At 32.1% G+C, this 25412-nt stretch overlaps 2 protein-coding genes across 2 annotated transcripts; one reads left to right on the top strand and one right to left on the bottom strand.

Moving 5' to 3' along the window:
• Positions 1-2656: 2656 nt before the first annotated feature.
• LOC111712582 (uncharacterized) lies at positions 2657-15200 on the bottom strand. Its single transcript, XM_023487237.1, has 9 exons — positions 14737-15200; positions 14127-14170; positions 7908-8008; positions 6081-6158; positions 5924-5991; positions 5361-5414; positions 4999-5058; positions 4358-4499; positions 2657-3790 (listed from the first exon to the last, which is right to left on the bottom strand). The coding sequence occupies exons 1-9, from the start codon at positions 15159-15161 to the stop codon at positions 3413-3415; spliced, it is 1350 nt and encodes a 449-aa protein (XP_023343005.1). The 5' UTR covers positions 15162-15200; the 3' UTR covers positions 2657-3412.
• A 3933-nt stretch (positions 15201-19133) lies between these two features.
• On the top strand, positions 19134-25239 carry LOC111712580 (uncharacterized protein MAL13P1.336-like). Its single transcript, XM_023487235.1, has 2 exons — positions 19134-19201; positions 24843-25239. Exons 1-2 carry the CDS (start codon positions 19134-19136, stop codon positions 25237-25239), a joined length of 465 nt encoding a protein of 154 aa, XP_023343003.1.
• Positions 25240-25412: the final 173 nt, after the last annotated feature.

Genomic DNA, 25412 nt, shown 5'->3' with positions numbered 1-25412 from the left:
AGTCTATTTATAAAATCGATGTAATTTTCCTAACTTCTAGAAAAGAATTATTTGCATTGTTTCGAGATTTACTTTACTGAGTCATTTATTTTCCAGGGCATATTTTTCGTTGAAATTAATTTTACTTTAAGATGACTCCCATACAATATTTGCAATTATTCTCTTTGGTATCAGACAACTTAACTAATTATGAAAGAAGACATTTTAAACCATTCATCAAGCTATATTAATATCCTATTAATCAATTCATCATTTAAGTGACCTTTTAGATAGACTAATTTAGCTGTATTATTCGATATGAATACAGGGGACATCAGTTTCAAAACTAACACTTGCCCCATTTCTAGGATTTAGGATCCCGGCCCATATCGAGAGTACAATTCTATAATAAAAACTATAACCAACATTTTATTAAGCAAAACGGGGACAACAGTTTCCAATTTTAACTTATTCTCTCAAAATTATTAAAAGAAGTTCTTTTTATATTAAAACCTTGACCGTTTTCGAACATATACTGAATTTGAATCATTGTCTACTTTCCCATTTTTAAGAATAATCTGCTTTTCAAAACAAAGGTCACTTTCATAACTTCCAAAATAAATCACTGAAAGTAAAAATTATCATATGGAGATTAAATTAAATGCTAGACTATTTCTAAACTCTTAGTTTTCCCGTTTTATTTGTTAAATAAGAGAATTAAGTTGAAATAAACCATTTCCCGCATTACTAGTGAAATCTATATTGTAAGAACAAAATAATTTTGATAAATTGATTTCTCAATGCTAAAATGATTTTTAAATTATAAAAGAACAGTATGTTTTTATGTTCTATTTTGTTTATATTTTACCTTGTCAAAAATTTTGTTTTGTTTCTAAAGTGTGTAAATGCTTAAAAATTGACATTGATATGAATTCGAGAAATTGTCTCAAAACCAGGATTGTTGAGTTTAAAAGAGGCTCGACTTTGCTCGGGTAGATATCCCCTCTCCTCTACATACACAAGTGGCAAACACAAAAAAAACCTGTATTTCAAACCTGGGAACGAATACATGTTTAGTAAACAAATAAAATAAACTACAAAATATTGGTATAAATTGTTATAATATTTGAATGAACAAACCCTACTAGTTTTAGGTAGGTAGGGGAGGGGTCGATAGGTTCAGGAGCATAAAACGTTTTGTGACTTCTGCAAAAAATAAATACTCGGTTGGTTACAGCGATAATCGCGAATTTTAAGCGTATCTATATTTAAAACGTGTTTTCACGGATTTATCGTCTATTGAGTATTGACGAAGGAGGTTGGGTTAGGTTTCAGCTCAGGGACTGGGAGGGTAGTTTTGCTTTTAAGACGACATCTATTGAAAAAAGGTTTCAATATAAGATTTATGGTCTACAAGGACATGTTCCAAAAACGCGACATGAGCTGAAATGAAGTAATTGTTTCAAAATAATGATATGTTCGAAAATGAAATCAAGTATCATCAAAAACTAATTATCACACCTTATTATTCGTTTAAAATTGACATTTTTTGTTTCAATATGAAGTTTTAGTCAATTTTTATTAAGTATGATGTAGTTTTGTTGAACTCGGCTTTTATTTAAGCATATATATGCCTTGTAACTTAACTTGTAAACACTGATCTAATAGATAAATAATACGCTAAATATGATAATTCTACCCATTTACTTTATTGTCTGTGGGAGCTCTCTTAATTTATTCCTATTGAGCAGTCAAACTAATGTGAATTTGTAAAATTCAGAGTTTAAAAGAAGAAATTTTTCCTCTGAGTTTTAAGGTTTTCTTAATGTTTTTCTGAAACTAGATGCTCAATTTAAATCTAGTTAACAGTCCTTTAGTATAAAACTGTTCTCTGCTCCTACTCTACTGTGAAACTAAAGACTCACTCAAAATCTAGTTAACAGTCCCTTTAATATAAAACTATTCCCTGTCCCTACTCTACTGTGAAACTAAATGTTAACTTATGATCTAGTTAACAGTCCCTTTAATATAAAACTATTCCCTGTCCCTACTCTACTGTGAAACTAAATGTTAACTTATAATCTAGTTAACAGTCCCTTTAATATAAAACTATTCCCTGTCCCTACTCTACTCTGAAACTAAATACTCACTATAATCTAGTTAACAGTCCCTTTAATATAAAACTATTCCCTGCCCCTACTCTACTCTGAAACTAAATACTCACTATAATCTAGTTAACAGTCCTTTAATATAAAACTATTCCCTGCTCCTACTATACTCTGAAACTAAATACTCACTATAATCTAGTTAACAGTCCCTTTAATATAAAACTNATCAATCTTTTTACTGCTTGAACTTTTTGTTTAACTAGCTGAAGAGACCGGCGTTGCCCGTGAAATTTTAGAAACACTAAAAAAAATTTCGAATTTCGAAAAAAAATTTGAAGAAAAAAATGTAGCCTATGTTATCCCCGGGGTACTCTATGGGTTCCCTAAAAAATGTCAGCTTGTTTGGTTCAGACGTTTGGCCACCTATAGCAAACATATATAAAAACAAATATATTTATACTAGGCTTTTAGGGCTCTATATATATATGTATGTATGAATTTATCCTAAAAAAACATAATTTGTTTTAAAACTAAAATATGCTTTTATCAAACTAAATAATAATTTGTAATTCACATTTATTTGTTTAATTAATAATGTTTACATTGAGCACTGAGCAGAGTTGTAAATAATACTTTTAACAATAAATGATTTTAATTCTTATCAATTAAAAATTGGCAAGATTTATAATTTTTTCGTGAAAATTAATATTTTTGTCCAAAGTATGGTTTCAGATCAGGGAAATTTTAGAAAATAAATTTGTTGGGTTTTGTTGTGTAAAATAGTATTGCAACATTGCATGTGCAGTTAGCTTGTTTAATCTGTAATCTTATCGTATAAGTTAAAGATTGATTTACATAGACAGCTATATAGACAGGCAGCTAGGATATTACATTTATCTGCTTTGCAGAATTTAATTAAATACTTCTTTTTGGTTTGGGAGAAGGTGGTTTACGAACAAAATTACAGATTTTTCTCTATTATTTGTTTTAATTTATCTTTTAACATAATCTTTTGTATTCAGACTATAGAATGGTCAGTAATAATAAGATAGTCTTTTTTGAATTTTTTATCAGTTTTGTAAATTAAATATCTTTAAATAGGTCTGATTTTTCGTGTACGTTTAACCTATACGAAATTTTAGAAAACATTATAATGATATTTCATCTTTTACATAGTCAACAATAAAAGTAATAAATATGTATACAATAAAAACAAGAAGTTTAGAGTAAACATATGCTTTGAAAGAATACTTGATCTCGTTCTAAAAAAAGCATTGAAAGACACTGGGTTGGATATATTTTGGCATAGAAAACCTCGAAAGAACTTAATTCTTCAGTTTTTTTAAATATCTGGATTTTCGAGTTTTGCATTTTCTCTTCGCCTTGTTTCGCGAGAAATGTGCCAGTTTATCCAGACAATCTTTGATTTTGAATTTTTTTCTAGGATCTCCTCCACACTTTTTCCTGGCAGATCTTTCACTTTTACCATTGCTCTTTTCTCTCTGAATGCATCGCTTTCTTTTTTCTCTTTTGCAAAGTTTCTTTTCTCCTTTGGTTAGGGCCTCACAGTTCCTAGTATTCCAGGGCCAGCCCTTACCATACTTGAGGTCTCGTTCCCTTTGTGTACAGGTTGGTTGCTCTTCTCCTTTTCCAGGACCCATTCGTTTCCTCTGCTTTAAGCAAGTATACTCGTCTTCACAGATCTGAAACAAACATTTAGATTTAATGTAAGAAATAGGATTATAAAATCTCAAATCTATGTGCATTGTACATATAAAAATAGGATTATAAAATCTCAAATCTATGTACATTGTACATATAAAAATATAATAGCATATTCGTAATCAGCAGTCTATGATTAAAGAGCTATCTGCTATACTTAGATTCAAGTAACTCTCTTTTTATAAAACGGGGCCCTATTAAATTCTTTCTTGGTTACTTAATGGGCCGAGATATCGTCGATTCTTGAAAAAGAGAAGCAGATTTGCAGGAATTGGGAGAAAAAGACCTTTTAGGACAATTGACTTCTTAAAGGATAAAATGAAGTTAAAACATATGTATTTTTCCAATCTTACTATCTCATTTTTTAAAGAAAAGTTCAAAATCTGAGAAATGTAAGGCTTGGCCCCTGCATTTTTTGGGATTAATTTTTAAGTTTTCGTTGAAGAAAAAACTAAATACTTTGAATTTCATGCCTTTTCTATGTTTAAAGTTTTTCATTTAAAAAAAAAATTAAATATACTGATTTCTCCTTCGAATTTTTGTCTTACCTTAAAATCTTTGATATTATGTTTTTGACAGTGAGATTTAATTTTCTTCTTGTATTTTCTTCTTTTATTTGTCAGATTATCACAGTAGTTTTTAGACCAGGCTCGTCTGTTCACGAGCACGTTCAGGTGGATTTCTCGTTCCCTGAACATACAATATGTTCGACATATTTTAACAACAGAATGTTTGAACAATTTTTTTAAAATTTTAGTATTGTCTCAAGGGACTGTGGCATAATTTAAAGTGAGCCTCCATTTTCAGATTAGCCCACATTGGATATCGAGATACAACGTTCACGATAAAACGCTACTTCACAAGTTCAAAACAAAGTTTCAACATAAGGTCTTCAAACTTTCTTAATTTTTGTAAACGTCATTTTAAGTTTTCTATTCACAACTGTGTCCTTTAAAGCTTTGTTTGACAACAACAAATGAGGTATCCATGCTTTTAATTTTGAAAATTTGTTTTTTTAAATTGTGGTTTTCCTATATCTTCCACTCTATTGATCAGACAATGATCAAAATATTACTGGGAATCGCGTATGCCCCTCTTAACAATTAAAGGTCACTAAAAACTTCAACGACCAGTACCTTTAATTTTTTATTTTAATTGAACAATCCCTTTAAACACATGATTAAATTACCTGAAGGTTTGTGAATAAGATTCCAACTCTGTTTCATTGACTGTTAAAAACACCCATTCTCTGTAATTCAATATTTTTTAGATATTTCTAACTTTCTGAATGTCTAGATGTTTTTTCTTTAATTCAAAATAAAAATTAAATTCCAATGTTACACTTGAAAATCAATCTCAATATGCAAAAATTGATTAGTATTAATATTGCCTGATTCAAGTTTTAGTCTTCAAATTATTTTTTTTTCAATTAATTGCTTTAAAGATAAAAATTCCAATCTCTTGGTAAATTTATAACATTTTAAGTTTTTTTTTCAGTTAACATAAATATTCGAGTTGAAACAATTTCTAAATTATAAAAAAAATATATTCCTAAGTTCTAATCCCAGTCCAGTCTGACTATCAGCTAGCTGAATACCCGCGATCCTAATGTAAACATATTAGAGATGGGGAAGAGAAATAATTTTAAGTGAATTGAATAAATAAACAATTAATCTTTGATGATGATGTTAAATGAGCTTGAGATAATGAAAGGTGAGACAAAGTTAGAACCTTTAAAGTGTAAATTTAAGGGACGCTACAATTCAAAGATTGCAATGCTTGATTTACAATGGTACCGTTAAAAACTTGAATTAGATATCAATGTTTAACATTTTTATAACTGATTATTTTCAATTTTGGTTATTCTACAAAAGTGACTTGTGTAAATTCTAGAAGTTATCATAATTAACCCTTTTGGAGATTAGACACTAAAGTTAGTTGGAATAGAATCTTTTAAAAGAATCTTCTTTATACTTTCCTAAAAAGGGTTTTGCTGTTTAAATTTTTATCTAACGGGGTATCAAGATTCAAGCTCATTCAAGATTAAAAGTTTATAAAGATTGATTAAATATCAGAAAAACTTTGTGAGAAACAATAAAGTAATAATTAATTACCTTTTATTTTCAGTGCCCAGCACAGAGACATACATCTTATGAGTTTTATTACTGTGTACTGGACTTACCTAAACAAGAAAAAATGATTATTTTACGACAGTTTTGTAAAATAAAATTTTGTTGAAATTTTGAATAAATTAAAATAAGATAATCTTACTAGTTTAGAATTGTCGGTGACTCCATTTAAGCCATAACTTGTGTTGAAATAGCATTCAGGATCTTCGTCAGAAAAATCCTGGAAAAAAGTATCATTTGTAATATTTTGGAAATTTGTGCAAATTAAACTTTGGATTTGGATTTTTCAACACTATATGTGGTCGAATACACAATGGATTAAAGTTGCGAAATTCTCCGTTGACATTGCAAATTTCCTAGACCATAATCCCCTTGATTTGCAAAACTTTATGCACATGTGAATATTCTAGTATATCAAGTGTAGACTGTATAAAAATGAAAACTGTGCACTGTGCAGAGCCTGCTTTAAAATATCTAAACAAAACTTCAAATAAAGCTTCTAACAGATTTATAAACAGATAAATAGACAAGGTTACAGCTGAGTAAAGGTGGGGAATTCCCCCGTCCTTAAATCCACTTATCCCCCCCCCAGCAATCTCCATATGCGCGGGAAAATTGAAAATTCTATGCTGTGCATGTTTAGATAACATTGCCACGTGTTTTCTTGAGAATTTTAACATTGCAACAATTTTTCTGATTTTATTGATAGGTATTTTCATTGTTATAAATAATAAGTAAAAATATTAGCTTTGAAATATTTTTAAATTTAATTTGTATATAAAATATAATTTGAATCAATATAAACAAAATTTTATTAATCTACGCTGGTAAGCGATTATATCAATACGATAAAGACGACTTTTGATTTCCTTTTTTATTCATATAAAGTTTTTAAACAGCATGTATACTCAAAAACATGGAAACAAAGAGAAGCTGTAAATTAAAAAAGCTTCTTTTTAATTGCTTGTAAACTTGTAATTCTAAAAAAGTTTCTAACCGATTAAAACTGAAATCTAAAAGTTGTCTTCATTATATTGATAAATCGCAAACCACTGCACTGTAGGGTTATTTTTTTATTGTTTAGAGAATAGCATTTTATGTTTGTTTAAAATCTAACATATTGCAAACCACAAAACAAGAACTATTGAAGGGTGACTGTTTTATTCAGTTTATTTTTTTATTGAAAAGAATTTTTTTCTGAATTTCTGGTAAACAATCTAATAAATTTAGTTTTGTCTCGTTAATGGGCATACATTAAAGCCATAAAGAAGCTACAAACTCACAAAGAATTGTACCAGTAATTTTGCAAAAATCTTTTTCCTATGTCTAGTTTGGATTGGGGAGGTGGAAAGAACCAACAAAAATTAAATTATTAGAATTTTAATAAATGATCGAAACTGATTTATTTTTAGAATGGTTTATAGTGTGACTAGTTTTAAAATATTTACCCCTTGTTCTTTGCTTCAACATGAGCAAGAGTATGTTTTGTAAAATGTCTAAATTTTGTTTAAATTATCCTTTCGAGCTCATCAGAAAATTATACTTTGAACTTTCTCATGTTTAATTCACCGCCGCATGTATAACGTATACTTTTAACCAAGCAACAGAAATTTCTAAAGGAAGTTGTTTTTATATTTGTATTACTGCGCGTCTATAATCTTAACCACACTAGAATCTTCCTAGAAGGAGTTGATTAATATAGTGTTTGTCCCGTTTAGCATTTCATAGACTGTATATATACTGTTCTGCTTGCTCTAGCTGCTCAAAAGCCGGCCAGGTAGTTGAAATGGACAAGAGTTTACAGATGTCACCATGAATTTAGCAAGTTTACTACTTTTTCTGGTTTTTATCTTTTTTTTGTAGAGCAAGCATTTATAACCAAATTATAATTTTTTTATATCTTTAGAATTGTGTACATCACAATCGGCCAAAATGATAAATCTGCAAGATTAATTTTAAATCTGTTTACCTTAGTGTACACTTGTCCATGCTTGTCCAGGCAGATTTCAAAGCAGTGCAGCATGCTTGAAATACTCACTAAACCTCTCTCAAAGGTTTGTCGGAACATTGCTGAACAAAACATGTTTTTAAAATATTACACTTCTTGATGATGCGTCCCGCGATCCTTGCCTTATTATTTATAAATAAGGTTAACGTGGCCTAAATGAGTATTAATACGTATTTTCTTTCCATAACCATGGTATAGTATGGACATAAACCGCCTTAATTATAACTTTCCATAACCATGGTATAGTAAGGACATAAACCGCCTTAATTATAACTTTCCATAACCATGGTATAGTATGGACATAAACCGTCTTAATTATAACTTTTAATAACCATGGTATAGTATGGACATAAACCGCCTTAATCATAACTTTCCATAACCATAGTATAGTATGGACATAAACCGCCTTAATTATAACTTTCCATAACCATGATATAGTATGGACATAAACCGGCTAAATTTTAACTTTCCATAACCATGGTATAGTATAGACATAAACCGCCTTAATTATAACTTTCCATAACCATGATATAGTATGGACATAAACCGCCTAAATTTTAACTTTCCATAACCATGGTATAGTATGGACATAAACCGCCTTAATTATAACTTTCCATAACCATGGTATAGTATGGACATAAACCGCCTTCTTAATTATAACTTTCCATAACCATGGAATAGTATGGACATAAACCGCCTTTATTATAACTTTCTATGAGCATCTATCTAGAATAGAATATTCATGTAGGTTGATATGATTAAAAAGGGTTTGGGTACTTTTCAGGTGATCTAATAGGCTAATACCAATTGGCTTTTTACCACATGTCAATTTGACTTTAAAAGGAAGGATTTGACGTAACTTTGAATTATGCCCTCTTGTAAATTGTACAGTTGGCAAAAAGACCAACCTATTAGATTCCGTTTCAATAGAAAACTAAAATAATATTAATAGTTAATACTCTTATCCACCCCAAATTATTGCATATACTGTTTTTAATAATAATTAGTATTTTAAAAAGAATAATTAATATTGTATTTGTATATCTCTGTGAAAGTAAGTTGTCTGCCAGAAGTTCAGATAAAAATTGATGAATTGAACCTTTGGGAACAAAACATGCTGAGCAGTTTTTTTTAGAACTTAAAATTTAAATTTAAAGTACAAAGTATAAAATATGGTCAGGTTTACGAAAAGCTGTTTGTAGTTATCCTCAAGCTTGCAGGAAGTTTTTTTTATAGAATTTTATTTTAGGAAAACTGAAGATTAGAGCTTTTTTATCTTTACACCCTTCCGCATTAACAATTTACATCCTTTACTTTCCCTGTATAAGAATTAATATTAGATATTAGAGATTTAAAAATATTCACTAATACATTAACTCATAGATAAACTCAAATCTATATACATCTTATACCTCAATTTTTTTATGCAAATAGCTTTTTTAAAAAAAAACATAATGCAAAACAGGCAAAATTTCTATTTTAAAAACTATAATGTGTGATAAGTTAAAAATCTAGTTTTTCAGTCTTTAGTCATTAATTTTGACCCTTTTTGAGTTTTTCAGATCAACAAAATTTTCCCTTACAGCGTCCCTCTTTTTTTGTTCCTACTTCCAGATTTGTTGTACCTAAAATAATCTATCCCCCCCCCCTGCTTTAATCCTGAATCCGCAGGCAAGCTAGGCAAAACTGTACAATTTTAGAAAAATTGGGGTTGTTTGTGTACGTATTCTTAACAACAAGTCATTTTTACAGTTCTTCCTTTGTTTACTTTTTTATTTTTTGTTTACATTTTGGGGGAAAAATATCTATCTATCTCTCAGATCATCTAACATTGATGTGTACGTCCGAAAAATGTCTACTAAATATATGCCAAATCGAAGTTTATATAAGATTGATCTGGGACACCCTTTATATAAGATTGATCTGGGACACCCTTTTTAAAAGATTGATCTGGGACACCCTTTATATAAGATTGATCTGGGACACCCTTTATTTTAGATTGATCTGGGACACCCTTTATATAAAATTGATCTGGGACACACTTTATAAAAGATTGATCTCCTAACTGATGAATAAATTTTAAGCAAACTACAAATGATAAAAATTATCTATTTTTACATATTGCATCTAGAGTACATCTTTCTCTTGCCTTTCTTGGATACATTTGTAATCCTAATATAAAAAGCTGCAGTGCAAGTATGTACGTACGTCACAAATTAGTACAATATTGAACGTCAAGATTAAATCTTGTTAGTAATGACAATAATGTTAGAACTCTTATATTTAACGTCTAAATTGTCTTTTTTATCGCCTTTACCTAAAAAGGAAATCCTCGAAAGTGTTTGTAAAAATCTGCAAAGGGTCGGATGTAGTGGTAGGGGGAGGGAGGGAACCCCCGGAGCCATGAGCCACCCAGATATTCTAGGCAGATCGAGCCTCCGCTATGCAGTAATGAGCATGCGCAATACATTAAAATGTGCTTGTGTAATACAGGAGGTTTTTTAAACTTTTGTTTTAAGTTTAAATAAAAGATTTTTTACAATTTTTTTCTTTAAATTGGCATAAGAAGTTTCTCAAAGATGGGAAGTATTTATCAATTATCATAAATAGTGCCTAATTATGACTAATAAAGTGGTAAATAAAACTTTTAACATTTTTTACACGTAAAGGAAAATATTTAGAGAAAATAATTTGAATTGGATTTCATTTAATCTTTTATAATCTTTGATTTAAGCGATACCTTTTTTGAAGTTCAAATTAAATCTAGAAAATTTGTATATAACTTATTTAAATCTTAACAATAAATGGTATTATTTAAATCAAAGATTACAACAAAACAAACCAAGTTTACTCCAGAAATATTTCTCCAAATATCTTCCTTTCTGCGAAAGCAATGTTTGAAGTTTTAATATAAATCTTATACACCACTTGATGAGTCCATATATGTTCCTAATCATGATAATCCAAGATTTTAAAAAACTGTGCTATATGGTGGAGGCTCGTTTACTGCACAGCGGAGGCTTAGTAATGGTCTGCCTATCAAATCTGGTAGGCTTGTGTATGCATAGCAGAGTCTCATGGCGTCCGGGGGTTCCCTCCCTCGTTATTGTTTATGATTAATGGCAAATATTAAGCCAACATGCCAATACTATTTAACCCTTGGCAAGTTTTGAATTGGATATTTTTGCTTAACTCTAGATGTATCGGTACGAGGTAGAAGGGGGGGGGGGATCTCCCCAATAAGAAAACGGAAACAGGGTTAATAGAGACAATTGAAGGATCATCATATCATCCCTCCAATTCATTCTTGATCTGTCAATTCTCATTCATTCATTCTAGAAGAACCAGTCGACCATAAATATTGAAATAATATGCATTCATGATAAACAGAACCATTGTTTGTTAGCTTTTATGTCTGTTTCACCCCTTAAAATGCAATGTAATGTACATTATTCTTAATCTGCGCGTTTTTTTGGAGTTCTTCAACTTAAGAAATTATTTAATGTTATCTATTCTATCTATCTTATTGTATTCATGTAATTCTACTTTTCAATCCATATTTATAAATAAATAATTTTGTAGAACTCCACGTGTGAGTCCCTCACTTCAATATATCGTTTCACGCTACGACGGCTTATCATGACATGTGTATATTCCAAAAATATGCAAGTTGGAGCCTATGACCTTAAGGGGACACCCCCCTGTCCCTTTACCCATTCACAAGCCCCTCCCCCCCTCCTCTATCCGTTTTTACCCATGTACTTTGTATTTGTACTGCATCATATTACATCTATTATCAGCGTGAAAAAAAATGTTTATTTATTCCAATTTCGTTAATTGAATTTGAAATTAATCAACATTAATTTTGTTTTCAATTACGCGGGTAGTTTATATTGACCCCTTAAATTCGGCTTAAACTTGGTAATTTGAGTCTACAGTCTACACCCTACAATATCCTCAATTTTTCATATCCATTTTCACCCCGGTTTAAACTTCCTGGAATAAAACTTAAACTTAATAAAATTCTAAGCTGCAAAAAATCTGTAAAATTATTCCTAATAATATTTTTGAATTTTTAAAAATCCTATACAATATTTTTTTCCCTGGACGAAATTGTAATGTTAAAAGTAAATGATATCTTATATATAATAAAACAAGACATTCATATATATGTTGCATATAGCCTGGCCAAACGGCTGGACCGATTGGACTGAATTTTTTGTGGACACTCATGGGTGGTGGGGGGTGTTATAGACTAAAAAAATTAATTAAAAAAAAAAATTTTAAATAATATAACAAATTGTCGACAACCATTGTATAAAAATAAATTTTGGTTCGGACTTGTACTGTCCGACACACGTGAACAAGGGAGCGCGCTTAAATTTTCAATATTTTTGGTTACATAATTAATGTTTTACTGGATTTGTAGAATGGACATTATATTTCAACTAATCAGATAAAGGTTTATCTTATTCCTAATTCAATGCTAAATATATTGGGATAAAGATGCATTTATATTTGAATACTGGGAATTCAGAATAACAGTTTAAGTAAAATTGAATCTAAGAAATGGTTTTTTCTTCCGGTAATAGCACTTAACCGTATAGGAAACAGTAACAGCTGAACCGAATAGGAAACAGTAAAAGCTGAACCGAATAGGAAACAGTAACAGCTGAACCGAATAGGAAACAGTAACAGCTGAACCGAGTAGGAAACAGTAACAGCTGAACCGAATAGGAAACAGTAACAGCTGAACCGAATAGTAACAGCTGAACCGAATAGGAAACAGTAATAGCTGAACCGAACAGGAAACAAACAGCTAAACTAAATAGGAAATCGGTGACAATTTAACCAGATAGGAAACCTATGCAGCTTAAAGGGACTGTAAGCGTTATTTTAAGTGACTCTTTGTGCATAGATGGCAACTCCAGATTTACAAAAGTACCCTTAAAACCTTAAAACCTTAAAATCTTAAAATCTTAATCTGATCAAAAATGTGGAAGATACCGTTGTTGTTCTGACTCGAAAGGTTTCTTTTTTTATGCAATAAATTCGCAAATCACTTATGCAGAGAAATTGCAAATTGAAATTAACTGTTTAAAATCAAAGAAGCAAAAATATTAAAATCTGATTTATACTTGATCAGACTGCCAGACCAAGCTTTTCAGGATTGTAAATCGGGCATTGTCATATTTGCATGAAGGTCACTTTACGCTTACAGTCCCTTTATCTACAAACCAACCCGGGAGGTTTGGCTTGTAAGATTCGAACCGGATGTTTGGCTTATAAGATAAGAACCGGATGGGATGTTTGGCTTATAAGATAAGAACCGGATGTTTGAATTATAAGATAAGAACCGGATGTTTGGCTTATAAGATAAGAACCGGATGTTTGGCTTATAAGACAAGAACCGGATAGTTTAAGATCGCAAAATCATTATCTTCGTAATTTTGATATTTAAAAAAATCTCGTAAAAATTTGTAATATTGAGAATTGCTGGGTTCAAAAGTGTAGCAAAATGTTCCGAAAATTGTGGCAAAATGGTCAATTTTTGACAGAAATGGATTTATAAACATTACAGTGCCCTAATTCCCTCTGCCCTATATATATAGTCAGCTTGACAACGGGTTAAGTGTTATGTAAACAATTTAAATAAAATATCCTAAGAATTGTTTTAGCATCATGTTTCAAATATTCTTTAGAAATCTCAGATGCCGCAATATATTCCCAAAGGAATATTTTTCTGCCCCGAAAAGGGACAGTTCAGAAAAAAACAGTCGAAATTTGTACTTAACTGGACTTTTATAACACAATAAATAACTAGCTTAAGTGCCCGGCGTTGCCCGTGGAATTTTTTAAAAATCGAATTTTGAAAACAAAAATTAATTTTTCCAAGGAAAAAAATATTAATGTTTCCGGATTCCCTCAAAACATTTCAGCCCATTCGGTCCAGCCGTTTGGCCAGCTTTAGCTTACACATATACTTACAAATATATATATATATATGAGCAAAGAGCTTTAACCTTTTTCACAGTGTTTTTCACCTATGAGTTTGAAAAGGGTGGCTGGAGGCGCGAAGTTTATTGAAATTAAAATTATTTAATTTTGTTGACAAATATTTGGGAATTCTATATGTTAAAAAATTCTTGTTGAATAAAGACAAATATAGAATCAACTTACTTGAAATAGAATTTGGATTACTTCCAAAGGACACTTTTCCATCTCTGAAAAAAAAAGTTTTTATTTTTTGACATTTAAGGTTTTATTGGTTTCTAAATAAATCCTAAAAATTATGAGAAATTTACACACAATTAAAAAAGGATATTTTAAAAATTTTCTCTATTATAAAAGAGACCCATATAACAGTGGAATAGAAGGACGGTATTTAATAAATCTTATGTTTATATGATTTTGTAGTTTAAAAATCAACTTGTAAAGAAACATCAGCCTGTATACAAGACACAATTGCCATGTTTACAGTTCATTGGACGATTTAAAATCAAAACTTGGTTTTTACATTCACCTCCCTATTTATTCCATTCTATTTTATAGTTCCCATTTTTCCATAACAATATTTTCATTAACAGACCAGGACCAATATTATCTGTTAGAAATATGGAAAAGTTTCATAAACTCCATTTTGTTTAATCTATATAATTATAGTAGTAATCTCTGCTTATTTGTTTGTTTTTATGTCCGATCATAGTTCAGGAATCCCTTGACCGATTTGGCTCCAATTTTGATCGAGGAACTCGGTTAACCACGGGATAAATAATTTTAAATTGTTTACCTTGAAACTACAAGGTTCTGTCCAGTTCCCTTGTTGAAGAGTTGAACAACAGGATCAGATCTGTAATAATTCCTCATAGAGTCCCAGCTCATACTCTTCAATATCCTCAGCTCATTCTCATTCATTGGCCTGGACCCCTGCAACCTGGTGGTGGGGTCCAGCCCCTGGAACGGGGAGTCGTTCATCATTAGATTGCTCATGGGAGAATCCGCCATATAATCGGAATCACTGTACACATCGGAGTAAGGAGAATTTTCGGCGAATGTTTCGTAGTTCATGGCGGAGGGATAAGGTTGAGGTTCGGAGATATGAGCTTGAGGTTCGGAGGGATAAGGTTGAGGTTCGGAAGAATGAGCTTGAGGCTTGGAAGGATCGAGAACGACAGGATCAAGTCTTGTAATCCGTTTGTGTCCCATAATACCCATTGATTCAACCTGAAATTAAAGATGTGTGGCTTAGTGCAATTAATTAGTAATAATTAAATCTATTAATACTTTTTATTTTTATATTTTTTTTATTTTGTATCTTTATTTTTTCTTACCTTTTTCATGACCGTTTCTTCAAGTGGGTTGAGGACCAGAACGGGAAAGTACTCATCACCTTTATTCTAAAAAAATATTTGTTCTTAATATTTTTTAAATAAAACGATTAGTTGGAGGTCGTAATTTTTAAATGAACGGTTCATAAAGAAAAATTGTTCTCATTTTTTAAAGCTTAAAAGTTTTCTTAACGATAAAGGAAATGATTACTAAACTCATATTATTTCAGTTTCCAATTTTGTTTTCTTGGCTAAGTTTGTTCCGTAAACGCCTTATCGGAACCATTCCTAGCATTATTGAGAATGATAAACCATTAAAACCTTTAGAAAAACCTCCTAGATGCTACACAGAGAGATAGGTGTGAACAGGTTAACGTGATGATTATTCCAAATCAATTTCGTATCGAATAATCGTCCCATAAACATTTTTAGCATGTCATACCTGTAGCTCTGTGTAGCGTCTCAGATTTAGATTTTTTTGAAAATCGGTTAAGAAAGATTTCAATGTCAAAAGTTTTTTATTTATTATTATTTTCAACAACTTTAAGAAAGGTGGCGTAAGGACTTTACAGAACCAAATTGATTTGGAAGAAATTGGAAACCCTATCTTTTATTTTCTACTAAGTCAGTCAAAAGGGAAAATATCGAAGATTTACACAATCAGGTTGCAAAGATATAGAGATTGTGGCGAGTGTTCTACATTGATCTCCCAGGTAGGGGGATGATTTATTAGGTGTACCGTCCCGTTTTACCCTTTATACTGTACAAACTGTACATAGCTTGCTCTAGCTGCTAGAGAGTACTTCAAATAAACCAGAGTTTTAAGTTGTTCAGTTCCTTTGAATCTATTTAATTCATATTTTAAACATTACAAACGAAAATACAATTTTGCACTTAAGAAAAAAATTATTTAAAGTTGGAATATGGGAATTCAGAACCTAACTGCAGTACATATGTAGTACAGTAATAGTATGCTGGTATGCTAGTCTGTTAAGTATTTGTCCAGCACTAAAATACTGGTTTGTTTTTACTCCTGGGTTCACGACTAAACTAATGAATGATAAATCTCTTATCTTCTTTTCTTTACTGAGAGTGGTGAAATATGTGTTTTTTTAATGTTGAAATCGGATTTTTTATGATGATATTCAACAATCTATTCTGCATTAATATATTTTTGAATTTTTCTTACCTTTTAACCCCCCCCCTCTCTCCTTAAAATTTCTTTTTCAACACTTGAAATTATTTTCAAAAGTTTCTTTTTATCATATTTGACCAATATTGCAAAGCATTGTATTCAAAAATGTGGAGAATGCAGATTGATTAGAATTTATTTTATGGCAGAAAGCCCGGGTGCAATGTTTAATCAATTTGCATTGAAATTTTTAAGAATGCAGCTTTCTGAATAATTTTTTTAAATGTTGAAGAATCATCAGACGTAGCCGTCCTCAAACTTTAGAAAGAGTCGATGAAAAATATATTTTAATTATTTTTATATATTTCGTCAGATGTAAATTTAAAAGAAGTAAAAAAAGATAAAAAGGAAAGTCAACTCAATGTGATGTTTGATTATGTTGCAATTGTTAAAGAATTGTTGGTGACTTAATACTGAATACAGTACACACATAATAAAGAATGCGGTAAGGCGCCAAACTGATAAAGAGTATAAGCGCCGCTTCTCTTCAAATAGAAATATTGACAGAAATGTCGAAACTTTTCCTCAAGTTTAAAGAGAATGTCGACGTATTTTGTTCAGGCCCTTTAACACGGAGCTCAGAAAAATTCTACAGATTCTTAACAGATTCGTCAGGTTTTGACAGTTCATTTAAATGTTATATTTACACATAAACATACAATGATAATAACAATTCAGGTAGTTACTATGTTCTGAATTGGTTCAAAAAAGGATCTTTAGATAAATCCAGTCTTAAAACACCAGGTTTTCAATGTAAACTTTTCCCTCAAATATTAATTTTCTAATCCCTTTTTTTTGCAACCTGATGATGGTGTATACCTATATTTAAATCTTTGACTATATGATCTACTATAATATATATTTTAAAATGCCATCGAATCATATACATTTTCAATCACAAAATTTAAGAAATGTTATAGTAAAACAGTTTCTAATTATTCCTAAATATTATTTAGAAAATCATTTTCTCAGTTTAAGATTTAGTTTTTGTTACTCCTGAGCCGGCGATTTAAAAAATTCAAGAAAATACGACTCAGGTCTAAGCTGTTGTTGAGCCTTATTTACGGCTCGGGCTTTCGGATTTAAGTTGATCTAATTTTCAATAGAGTTTAGTTCATAAAACCGGTTTAATGTTGTATTTTGCGGATTTCGGGTTTTGATGAGAAGAAGACCCAACATTGAGTCTTATTCTCCACTAAAACCAACCAATGTCGGTTTTATTTTCATTGGGCTTAACTCCTTAAGCCGAGCCTAAGATCTCGCAGCTGTCAATCACGTGACAAAAGCTGTCGCCAGAGTTGGGTCTAAGATTGGGTCTTAAAGCTGCGTTTAAGGAATTAAGACTCGAGCCGAAGCTTTTAAATAGCGGGTTCTGTACAGTGTATGGTGCACCTGATATAAAGCAAGTAAGGTTTGTTGACTGTAAATACCAACTCTTTATTCAATCTTCTATCTTCTTGTGTAGCTTCCTTCATTCTTCATTGTACACTGAAATATATTGTTTTGTAAACTACATCTCAAACTAATGCAAGTTTGAAATCTAATTTTTTTTCATCATCATAACTTCTTTTGTTGTGAAGCTATTAAGAATAACAAAAATTTGCTTTAAATGTTTTCGGTTAATTAAAGGAATTGAGTTTTTGCAACAAACTCACATTTTCAAACCCTTATAGCTTCGCAACCTGATGGTGAAAACCTTTGATATTACAAACTTAGACTTTTTGATCTAACAGAATTAATAGTTTGAAATATCAAAGGTCTCGGAGAATGGGTTGCTAAGTTATAGGAATTAGAAAGTCAGAGTTTACTGCAAATACTCATTTTCTTTACTTTTCTCATAGTTTTGTAAAATGAAAGACTAGGTAACTAAGTTAGACCAGTTATGTCCTTCTGTCTAGTTTGCACTGAACCCAAAGATAACACAAATTTAAAAATATTGTTTTTTTTTATAAATATTTGTCGGTCCCTTGATAGAACATAAAGCTTAGGACAGGAATTAGCAGGATATAGACAAAACGTTATTTTCTCCAAGTAATATTTTTTTTACAAATTTCATTTTTTATTCTTAATCTTGCTTTCTACAGAGCTTCTAATCTTTGAACATAAAATCTTTACTTTACTCTATACTTCTTTGTAAAAATTGTTAGATCGTAAAATGAGAAAAAAACTTAAACTTTTAATCATGTGTTGATTTTATTTTAAACATAATACACAGTATGGATCTACTTTTTTTAAATCGTATCCTAATTTCATCAATTTAGGATCGGGTTTAAAGACGTAATTTTGTTGAAAAATCTTACGAAAAAACGGTTCTAAATTTACTTTCTGCCAAATTGTCTAAAAGTGCATGCATGTTTACTTAAATCCATAAAATTTCAAAACATGTTTTGATAAAGAAAATTAAATGCGAAACCTTAAAAAAACTTATTTTATTAAATTAGCGTATATTAACGGATTTAAGTTTTAATCAAATTTTTGGAAATATTTGAATATCATCACTTTGGTTCAAAATAAAATTCTTATTTCACAAAAACTTAGCAAAGTCTTTGTAATTCATAACTTTTAATTCACTCTGGTATAGAAGAGTCGGAGAAAACGTCCTATTGCCGGAGTAAACGTCCTCTCTGCTGGAGTATGGGTATCCAACTCTGATAGTCTCCGACAAGAATGGGTTTAAGATCCTCTCCCATGCCGGAGATTCTGAAGCCCTTTCTCACACACTCAGAGAAACTGGGGTCATCGCGTATACAATATCATACAGGCAGGATATCAGAGCCAGAAACTGAAGATAGCGTATCGTAATGAAACCCAGTATCGGAAACTCAGTTTCATGAAAAGGGGTCAGGCAGTTTTCTAGATATCTATATTTTTGTAAACAAACATTTTTTCACGTGGTTTCCTTACATTTTGTTTTTTGTTTTCTAATTTCTTAAAATAAACTCAACGAGGATGTATAAATCCCAAAAAGGAAACTCAGGGGAGTTTCTTTCAACGATACTCTCTTAAATTTCCCTCCAGGATTACAATACAGTGCACTAGATAGGACAGGAGATAGATAGGAGAATACACTAGATAGGACAGCAGATAGATAGGAGAATACACTAGATAGGACAGCAGATAGATAGGAGAGTACACTAGATAGGACAGCAGATAGATATGAGAATACACTAGATAGGACAGGAAAGGGGTAGGAGAAAACACTAGATAGGACAGGAGATAGATAGGAGAATACACTAGATAGGACAGCAGATAGATAGGAGAATACACTAGATAGGACAGGAGATAGATAGGAGAATACACTAGATAGGACAAGAGATAGATAGGAGAATACACAAGATAGGACAGCAGATATTTAGGCGAATACACTAGATAGGATAACAAATAGGTAGGAGAATACACTAGATAGGACAGCAGATAGGTAGGAGAATACACCAGATAGGATAGCAGATAGGTAGGAGAATACACAAGATAGGACAGCAGATAGATGGGAGAATACATTAGATAGGATAGCAGATAGGTAGGAGAATACACTAGATATTGGCGTTAAATATTGGAGATAATCTAATATGATATGGGACGCTCTGTATAACGATGATATGAAATAAAGGAAACATAAAGCCTGAAAACTGATGTGAGTAAATCTACAGAGTATAGGAAAAAATGTATTTTCAAGTAAAAAATTAACAAATAAAAATGATACTAATGAATCATGGACTGTCCGCCTTTCATTAGCCTCGTACGACGAGTTAATCTCCCGTCTTTGGATTCTTCATGCACACAAACCCTCTGTTATGGTTTTAGCCCAGGCCTATTCTAATTCCTTCTGCCTCTGTCAAGCCGTGTCTCATGCCTATCGGCTTGAATTCAAACTTAGAAAATATAATTCCCGGTCCCACTGCGTCTTGGGTTCTCCGCGCGCCCAAACATGTGTGTTAAAAGCATTCTCTGGTTTGGCATTTTTTAATGGCCGAATCTTCCTACATGATATAGATGAGATGACTTGTTAACCATCCCACTTTCTGTCCGACCTATAGCTATATAAAAAAGAGCTAATACGTTTTCTTGTTTATAGGCCGGACTACTTGCAATCCGAGCTTAGCTCTGGGTCCGTATGAGGACTGAAGGGGTTACTTTACATCAACAGAATTATCCACTCTGAGTTTAGCTCCGGGTTTGTATGAGAGCTGAAGAGAAACTATCCCTATTTCTAAGCTATTGAGCTCATACTGGTTACATCTTAGCTCCCGGTCCGTCTGAGGACTGAAGGGGTTACAATATATTTAAAAAAAAAGTTTTATTAAATCTCCCTCTTTATATTATGGACATCCCATATAAAAATAACTACACTGTAAACGTTGAGCTTGCAAATTATATTTCTTAATTAACTTACAAACTTGAGTAAGGATATAAAAACATATTTATTTATATACAGGGTGTCCCAAAAACACTTTGCAGTAGGGGTCAATAGGTGCTGAGGGAACAATTTTTGATTGATTTTTACATTTTATGTGTCATTGGAAAACTTTTTTATTCTGATATTTAAAGGTGTAAAGTTTTTTCTTTCCTGGGCCTCATACTTTTATGTTACTATCACTTTTTTCAGTATAAGTTGAAAATTAATTTCCCGGATTTTTAAAATTTTTGTTTTTTCACATTTTATTTTCATTTGTTCACAATTTGTAAAATAAATGGGAGATTTTCGTAATTTTATTTTTTTAATTCTAAAAATAAACTTAAAATAATAAAAAAAAACTACGGTTTCCCAGCCCTAAGTCCATAAGAACTTTGCCAAGTCCACAAAAATTGTCCAAAATTTTTATATTTTGGAAATCAATCAGTACATTCCACATCCCGCTTTTTCATCAATTTTTTTTTTGATCTTACCCATCCGGGCTAAAACTTTTAAACTTTTAACGATTTTTATATTTTTGACTTATACTCAAAGAAGTAATAGTTATAAACAAGCATGAGACCTAGAAAGAAAAAAAGTATACCTTGAAAAAAATGAAATAAAGAGCTTTCCAATGACACCTTGATTGTGAAAATTGAACGAAACTTGCTCCCTCAGCACCCAATAGTACACCCTACTGCAAAGTTTTTTTTGGGACGCCCTGTTTATATATATTTATATAAATATGCTGTCTTCTAGTCATCAATTTACCAAGGCGGAAAGTCTGTGATTATCAAATTTGTGCATGTGTAGTGAACCCACGCTAACCTAAAGTGAATTCGAGCATGTGCAGTGAACCCACGCTAACCTATGTGAATTCGTGCATGTGCAGTGAACCCACGCTTACCTAAAGTGAATTCGTGCATGTGCAGTGAACCCACGCTAAACTAAAGTGAATTCGTGTATATGCAGTGAACCCACGCTAAACTAAAGTGAATTTGTGTATGTGCAGTGAACCCACGCTAAACTAAAGTTAATTCGTGTATGTGCAGTGAACCAACGCTAAACTAAAGTGAATTGGTGTATGTGCAGTGAACCCACGCTAACCTAAAGTGAATTGGTGTATGTCTAAAGTGAATTGGTGTATGTGCAGTGAACCCACGCTAAAATAAAGTGAATTGGTGTATGTGCAGTGAACCCACGCTAACCTAAAGTGAATTGGTGTATGTACGGTGAACCCAAGCTAACCTAAAGTGAATTCGTGTATGTTCAGTGACCCCACGCAAAACAAAAGTGAATTCGTGTATGTTCAGTGAACCCACGCAAAACTAAAGTGAATTCGTGTATGTGCAGTGAACCCACGCTAACCTAAAGTGAATTGGTGTATGTTCAGTGAACCCACGCACAACTAAAGTGAATTCGTGTATGTTCAGTGAACCCACGCTAACCTAAAGTGAATTGGTGTATGTGCAGTGAACCCACGCTAACCTAAAGTGAATTCGTGTATGTGCAGTGAACCCACGCTAAACTAAAGTGAATTCCTGTATATGCAGTGAACCCACGCTAAACTAAAGTGAATTTGTGTATGTGCAGTGAACCCACGCTAAACTAAAGTTAATTCGTGTATGTGCAGTGAACCAACGCTAAACTAAAGTGAATTGGTGTATGTGCAGTGAACCCACGCTAACCTAAAGTGAATTGGTGTATGTGCAGTGAACCCACGCTAACCTAAAATAAATATGTGCATGTGCAGTGAACCCACGCTAACCTAAAGTGAATTCGTGCATGTTCAGTGAACCCACGCTAACCTAAAGTGAATTCGTGCATTTTCAGTGAACACACGCTAACCTAAAGTGAATTCGTGCATGTGCAGTGAACCCACGCTAACCTAAAGTGAATTGCACGTAAAACTGAAATCTGAAATATTTTCAATAATCCCTTTATCTTATAAACCAAATGTCGTAGACCTTAGATATTTTTATGAATTCCGTAAGTTCAAATAATCAAAGTTTGAAATTTTTTACACCATCAGGTTGCAAAGATAAGGGATTAAAAATTTGAGTTTGTGGCTAAAACTCAATTCCGTTTCTTTTCTCATTCTCGCGTAAAATCAAACCTAGAGGATCTATGACCTCACAAAGGATCTGAGTGTTGGCCACAAACTCAAATTTTCTAATCCCTTCATCTTTGTAAATTGACTGTGTAAACCTTTGATTTTTTTAAACTTAGACAATTTGATCTTACAAATTTCATAATTTGAAATTTCAAACGTCTTTCACATTGGGTTGCAAAAATATAGGGATTGAAAAGTTAGAGTTTGAGATAAAAACCAATTCCTTTGTACCAGCAGTATTACATCAAATTTTATTTTGTACTATATATATACTGTCAGCAATAGGTAAATCTTTAATTTGAATCTTCATAGCTCTTAGTTCCAAAGGTACGAAGGGACTTATATGTCAGAGATCGTTTGCGCTTCGGTCAATATTGGTTTAGTAAATTTTGAAATATTTCCAATACAAACCAAAAAATCTGCAATTGTAATTGCTTGATAATGCATGAAGTATAAATTCTTTAATAAAACATTAAAATAAAAAGTATAAATTATTTTTTAAATTATGAGAATTGTATCTCATCCTGCACGTTAAATTATAATTGGAATTGAGTTTTCAAACTCAAATTTTCTAATTCTATATCTTTGCAACATGATGGAGTAAAACTTTGATATTCAAACTAAGATTATTTGATCTAACATAATTCACAGTTTGAAATATCTAACATCTATGACATTGCGTGTCTAAGAGTCAATTCCTTTGATTCTTGAATAAAATTTTACATGTTTTCAATCATAGCTTCTTTTTCTAAAGAACCATTGAGAACTAAGATCGCGTAAATTCGTTCCTTCCCGTATCTTATAGATTGGAGTGCTATGCGATTTAAATACAAATCAACACTTTAATCAAATAGAGTCAGACAGAATTATATAAATATTTAAATTTAAGTTCAATGAGAATTTTAAAAGCACAACTACAGGAAAACTGAAGAATTGAGCTAACCAAGAGAACAAAGAGAACATGTAAAAGTGTGATAAAAATAAGAACTAGGAGAACTGAGAGAACCAAGAGACCTAGAACAACAAGAAAAAAAATTTGGAGAATTTGGAGTACTAGGAGAATTAGGAGAGCTAGGAGAATTTAGAGAACTAGAAAAGCGAGGAGAAATAAAAGATCTAGAAGAATTTTAAGAATTGGGAAAACTAGGAGAACCAGGATAACTAGAAGAACTAGGAGAACCAAGAAAACTAGGAGAACTGAAAGAACTAAAGAAACAGGAGAACTAGAAATTAACTAGAAGTTAACTAGAAGAACTAGAAGAACTAGGAGAATCAGGAGCACTAGAAGATCTAGAAGAACTAGAAGAAGAAGAAGAACTAGGAGAACTAGGAGAACTAGGAAACCTAGGAGAAGTAGGAAACTTAGGAGAACTTGGAAAACTAGAAAAACTAGGATAACCATAAGAACTAGGAGAACAGTAAGAACTAGAGGAACTAGGAAAACTAGGAGAACCAGGAGAACTAGGAGAACTAGTACGGCTAGGAGAACTAGGAAAACTGGGAAGACAAGAAGAAACTGGAAGATCTTAAGAACTAGGAGAACCAGGGGAACTAGGAGAACTACAAAAACTGGGAGAACCAGGAGAACAATGATAACTTGAAAATCTAAGAGAAATAAAAGAACTGAATGGATTATCTGAACGAGGAAAACTAGGAAAACTAGAAGAACAAGCAAAACTAGAAGAAAAAGCAAAACTAGAAGAACCAGGAGAACTAGGAAAACCAGGAGAACTAGGACGGCTAGGAGAGCGAGGCCAGCTAGGAAAGCTAGAAGAACCAATAAAAACATGGGAGAACCGGGAGAAACAGAAGAACCAAGAGAACCAGGAGAACTATTAGAACTAGAAAAAACAATAAAATCAGAATAACTAAGAGAAACAGAAGAACCAAGAGAGAAACAGAAAAACCAAGAGAACCAGGAGAACTTATGTAACCAGGAGAATCTAGGGAACCAGGAGAACCTAGGGAACCAGGAGAACCTAGGAAATCAGGAGAACCTAGGGAATCAGGAGAACCTAGGGAACCAGGAGAACCTAGAAAATCAGGAGAACCTAGGGAACCAGGAGAACCTAGGAAACGAGGAGAACCTAGAGAACCAGGAAAACCTAGGGAACCAGGAGAAACTTAGAAACCAGAGGAACCTAGGGAACCTGGAGAACCAAGGGAACCGGGAGAACCTTGGGAACCAGGAAAACCTAGGGAATTATGAGAACCTAGGGAACCGGGAGGACCCGAAGAATCAGGAAAACCTTGGAAACAAGGTGAACTAGGAGAACCAGGAGAACCAGGAGAATCAGGAGAACCGGTTAAGAAATACCAGGAGAACCAGAAGATACAGGAGAACCAGGAAAACCGGACCAGGAAAAACCAGGAAAACTGCAGGAGAACCGGGGGAACAATTAGAACCAGGAGAACCAGAAGAACCTAGAGAACCAGAAGAACC

This window comes from Eurytemora carolleeae, unplaced genomic scaffold (genome assembly GCF_000591075.1).
Source record: "Eurytemora carolleeae unplaced genomic scaffold, Eaff_2.0 scaffold1295, whole genome shotgun sequence".
Taxonomy (NCBI): domain Eukaryota; kingdom Metazoa; phylum Arthropoda; class Copepoda; order Calanoida; family Temoridae; genus Eurytemora; species Eurytemora carolleeae.
Note: the sequence above shows the minus strand (reverse complement) of the source record. Positions and strands in the feature narration are given on the sequence as shown.

Excerpts from the sequence above, each read along its gene's own strand:
- LOC111712582 (XM_023487237.1), bottom strand. The coding sequence starts at position 15,161 with ATGGGTATTATGGGACACAAACGGATTACAAGACTTGATCCTGTCGTT. Across the intron at positions 4,500-4,998 it reads TCTTATTCACAAACCTTCAG|GGAACGAGAAATCCACCTGA; the intron begins GTAATTTAATCA and ends TTGTATGTTCAG. Across the intron at positions 3,791-4,357 it reads ATAATATCAAAGATTTTAAG|ATCTGTGAAGACGAGTATAC; the intron begins GTAAGACAAAAA and ends TGTTTGTTTCAG.
- LOC111712580 (XM_023487235.1), top strand. The coding sequence starts at position 19,134 with ATGGGTTTAAGATCCTCTCCCATGCCGGAGATTCTGAAGCCCTTTCTC. Across the intron at positions 19,202-24,842 it reads ACACACTCAGAGAAACTGGG|AGAAACAGAAGAACCAAGAG; the intron begins GTCATCGCGTAT and ends AGAATAACTAAG.